The sequence below is a fragment of the Benincasa hispida genome, chromosome 8 (assembly GCF_027475165.1).
Source record: "Benincasa hispida cultivar pf3 chromosome 8, pf3_genome.v1.1, whole genome shotgun sequence".
Classification (NCBI taxonomy): domain Eukaryota; kingdom Viridiplantae; phylum Streptophyta; class Magnoliopsida; order Cucurbitales; family Cucurbitaceae; genus Benincasa; species Benincasa hispida.
This window is the reverse complement of record NC_143485.1, coordinates 436,475-440,848: the sequence shown is the minus strand read 5'-3', so window position 1 is coordinate 440,848 and position 4,374 is coordinate 436,475. Positions and strand designations below refer to the sequence as shown.

General features: G+C 45.0%; 2 protein-coding genes across 2 annotated transcripts; both read right to left on the bottom strand.

The window, feature by feature from the left end:
- Nucleotides 1–294: 294 nt before the first annotated feature.
- On the bottom strand, nt 295–630 carry LOC150034271 (uncharacterized). Its single transcript, XM_090316379.1, has one exon. The coding sequence runs from the start codon at nt 628–630 to the stop codon at nt 295–297; it is 336 nt and encodes a 111-aa protein (XP_090172505.1).
- Nucleotides 631–1,522: 892 nt separating this feature from the next.
- On the bottom strand, nt 1,523–2,368 carry LOC150034270 (uncharacterized). Its single transcript, XM_090316378.1, has 2 exons — nt 2,244–2,368; nt 1,523–2,153 (listed from the first exon to the last, which is right to left on the bottom strand). The coding sequence occupies exons 1-2, from the start codon at nt 2,366–2,368 to the stop codon at nt 1,523–1,525; spliced, it is 756 nt and encodes a 251-aa protein (XP_090172504.1).
- Between the last annotated feature and the right edge of the window lie 2,006 nt (nt 2,369–4,374).

Here is a 4,374-nt window from a genome sequence, read left to right as displayed (position 1 = left end):
TGGTATCTCTTCTGATGGACTAAACTTAAATTTCTTTAAGTTTCCTTCGTACCTTTAAAGAAAGGGATCGAATCATGATGTAGTTCATTTTTTTTTTTTTTTAACTGGACTGAACTTGAAGTTTCTTTCAAGCTGCCTACATACCCTTCTTAATGATAGGGATCAAGTCATAATGTAGTTTGAAGATATTTTTTTTTATGCGCGACTGAACTTAAATTTCTTTAAGTTACCTACGTACCCTTTATAATGAAAGGGATCAAGTCGTAACGTAGTTCATACAAAGGTTTTTTTTTTTTATGCGTAAAACTTTTTGAGAAACTTGCCATTGATTGGGCCAATCCTTAACCCGTCCTTATCGATTATCTTGTATGCGCCATTCATGTAGACCTCCTTGACGATGTAGGGTCCATCCCATTTAGGTGTGAACTTATTCCCTATATGTCTCGTTGTGATAATGGGTCTCCTTACTGCGAGCACTAGATCACCTACTTGAAAGGACCGAGGCTTTACATGTTTATCGAAAGCCTTAGACATTCGTGCCTGGTAACATTCCAGCGCTTGTTGAGCTTCTAACTGTTTTTCATCCAATGCTTCCAATTCTTGGAGCCGCAGTTTGGCATTGTCTTCCATAGACAGCCCTTCTTACACTGCCATTCTCAGCGATGGAATTTCTCTTTCCAAAGGAAGGACAACTTCTACCCCATAAACGAGAGAGTATAGGGTGACTCTTGTAGGGGTACGGTGAGTGGTGTGATAAGCCCACAACGCTTCACCGATCTCCTCCTGCCAATCTCTCTTCAACTTGGAGACAATTTTCTTCAGCAAGTTGCACAATGTCTTGTTAAATGCCTTAGCCAACCCATTTGCGGCAGCGTTATATATGGATCACTTGTACTGCTTGAATTTGAATTTTTCACACAACCTGTCCATCAAACTATTGGAGAATTGTCTTCCGTTATCTGTTACGATCTGATGGGAAATACCGTACTGATAAATGATATGAGTGGGGATAAAATCCACCACGTTTTCTTTCTTAGCTTCCTTTAGCGCGACGACCTCAGCCCATCTTGAGAAGTAGTTAGTGGCTGCGAGGATGTAGGAGTGCCCTGCTGTCGACTTAGGTGTTATAGGGTCGACCAGATCGAGCCCCCATGCTTCAAAAGGCCAGAGGCTATGGTCGGATGTAGACGCTCGGGTGGTTGGTGAATGAAATTTGCATGATATTGACAGGCTTCACATTTCTTCGCATAATCCATTGATTCCTGGATCATTCCCGGCCAATAATAACCCATTCTTTTCAGCTAGAATTGTAGCTTTGGTCCTGCTTGATGCCCACCGTATACGCCCGAGTGTACCTCCTCCAGAGCCTTCGTTGAATCTTCTTTACTGAGGCACTGAAGGAAAAGTCCCTCAAGGGATCGACGGTATAAGACCCCTTTGTAGTAAATGAAATGCGCAGCCCTCCTACGAACCTTGATTTTACGGCAGGAGTCATCCGGGAGCCTTCCGTGCTCAAGGTAATCTATGGTGGTTGCCGCCAGTCTTCCTCGTCGGTTAGGTAGACTGATAGCGCATTTTTTTCCCCATATGCAATCCCAATCGGAGGTACAACCCATCTCCGCCAAAGCGATATATTAAGGGGCACATTATCCAGGTCCGTTATGGCTAGGTTTGCCAAGGAATCTACTTTCTTGTTCTCCATCCTCGAGACATGTTCCAATGCCACGCTTTCGAACTTCTCCATCAACTGGCGAGCGTAGGTGAAGTAGGGTTTCAAGTTGTCATGCTTCACCTCGTACTGGCATAAGAGTTGATTGATTGTCAATTTTGAGTCACCGAAGATTTCTATACAAGCTACTCCAATTTCTAAGGCCATTTGGAGGCCAATTATCAAAGCTTGGTATTCGGCGACGTTGTTTGAACATGACTTGGCAAGTGCGAAGCTATAAGGCAACATTTGTTTTTCTAGCGAAATGAGGACGATACCTGCCCCCGCGCCACTTTTTCGTACCGCACCGTCAAAGAACATGACCCACCGTTCTGAGATCTCTGTGAAGAGAACTTCGTCATCAAGCAAGTCTTCACTTAACTCCCAATCCGATGGAACTGGGTGATCTGCCAGGAAATCGGCCAATGCTTGCCCTTTAACCGCCCTTTATGGTACATAAAAAATGTCGTACTGTTGAAGCATGATTGCCCATTTGGCTAAATGTCCTAAAAGGACCGGCCTAGATAGGACGTACTTGATGGGGTCAGCCTTCGCAATTAAGTGGACTGTGAAGGTCTGCATGTAGTGCCTCAACTTATCTATGGTGAAGAAGAGTGCAAGGCATGTCTTCTCTATGGGAATAATTGATCTCGACTCCATTCAGGGTTTTACTCAAGTAATAGAGAGCGCGTTCTTTTCCCTTTTGTCTTTCTTATGCCAACAGTGCCCCCAGTTACCTCTCTTGTGCTGCGATGTATAGTATCAACGGCTTGCCTGCTACTAGGGCTCCCAAGACAGAAGGGCTGATTAGATATCTCTTTATTTATTGAAAGCACTCTGACAGGCCTCGTCCCATTTGAATTTCTCTCTCTTTCTCATTAGTCTTTGAAAGAGTTGACACCGCCTTGCCAGGTTAGAAATAAATCTTCGGATGTAGGCCAGAAGTCCCTGCAGACTTCTCAGCTCATGTAGAATTCTTGGTCTTGGCATCTTCTGGATGGCATCAATCTTAGATTGGTCTATCTCTATCCCTCGATGTCTCACAACAAAACCCAGAAACTTACCTGAAGTTACGCCAAACGCGCATTTAAGGGGTTCATCCTTAATTGGTACTTTCGCAGGCGATCAAACACGGTTCTTAGATCCTTCAAATGGTCCTGTCGTCGCTTGGTTTTGACCACAAGGTCATCCACATAACACTCCACATGTTTGTGCAACATATCGTCAAATACTTTCTGCATGGCGCGTTGATAAGTGGCGCCGACATTCTTCAACCTGAAGGGCATTACTTTGTAACAGTATATCCCTTTTGGGGTTCGAAATGCCGTCATTTCTTCGTCTTCAAGGGCCATCCGTATCTGGTTATATCCGAAAGATCCTTCCATGAAGGATAGGGCCTCATGTCCCATTGTCGCATCGACCATTATTTCTGTGATGGGCAATGGGAAATCGTCTTTAGGACAGGCGGTGTTTAGGTCGCGAAAGTCTACGAGAACACGAAGCTGCTCATTCTTCTTTCTAATCGGGACAATATTGGCTATCCACGTTAGATATTTAACTTCACGAACGAACCCGACCTCAATCAGCTTATTGACCTCAACCTCAATCTGGGGGATAAGTTCTGGTCGAAAGCGTCGTTGAGCCTACTTAACGGGTTGACACCCTTGTTTGATCGCGAGATGGTGGACTGCTACTTTTGGATCTAGTCCTGAAATCTCTCTATATGACCAGGTGAAAACATCCCTATATTCGGTGAGTAAACTCATGTATTCGTTCTCCTCCTCTTCCGCGCGCTGATGAAAGTCGGACGCGACTCTTCTACGGTGCCCAAATTCACTTCTTTTAACTCGTCCATCGTGGATTGACCACCATCCTCTAGTCCTTGCGGAGCGTCCTCCACTTCCTCTTCGGTCATACCTTCTGCAGGTCCTTCGGTGATGGTGATGTGGTGGCACGAAGTTTCGACTTCCTCCCGCTCTAGATTTTTGTTCTGAGGGTTGGTGAAAACGATGTCGCGTCTCTTTACTTTGAGCGTGCCCTCACTTTGTTTAGGGTAACGAAGGTCTTTCTCTTCATGCGTGAGGGGATGGTACTATGGATTTTCCCATCACTTTTTGCCTCTTCTGAATGTTTCTGATCTGATAATGCTTCAGCGTTTTTAAGGTCGATTCACCACCAGATAGATGCTCGAGGTATTGGCCCCTTCTTTCCTGTAGTTGTTTCGAGGGTGTTAGTGCAGACTCTTCCTTTCCCCTGTGTCTTGTTAGGGACATATTGATCGAGCAGACATTCAACCCTTTCGTGCTCCAAGCGATCGAAAATGGGAGTTAGGGATTTTTTTTCACTCTTCTTTGGAACTGCGCCTAGTCTTTCAAGGGCTGACCGTCGTACCACCACCAGCGAGTGACCGATGATCTTCTCATTTCTTCATTTGACAGAGTTAACATTCGAAAGACTGAGCGTCGAGTATCTCTAGGGATAGTATGTGGGCTTCCCCTTTCTGCTTCCGTTATGCTTAATCTTTCGAAGACCAGGGCTCGTGCGGCAGATGGTCTGATACGGTCGAAGGCTGAGGCTATTTTATCTTTTCCCTCCTTTTCTCTTGTATCATCAACTTCTTCCGCAGTGATATGATTGTTGTTGGCCACTTTCCCCTTCGCTTTTCT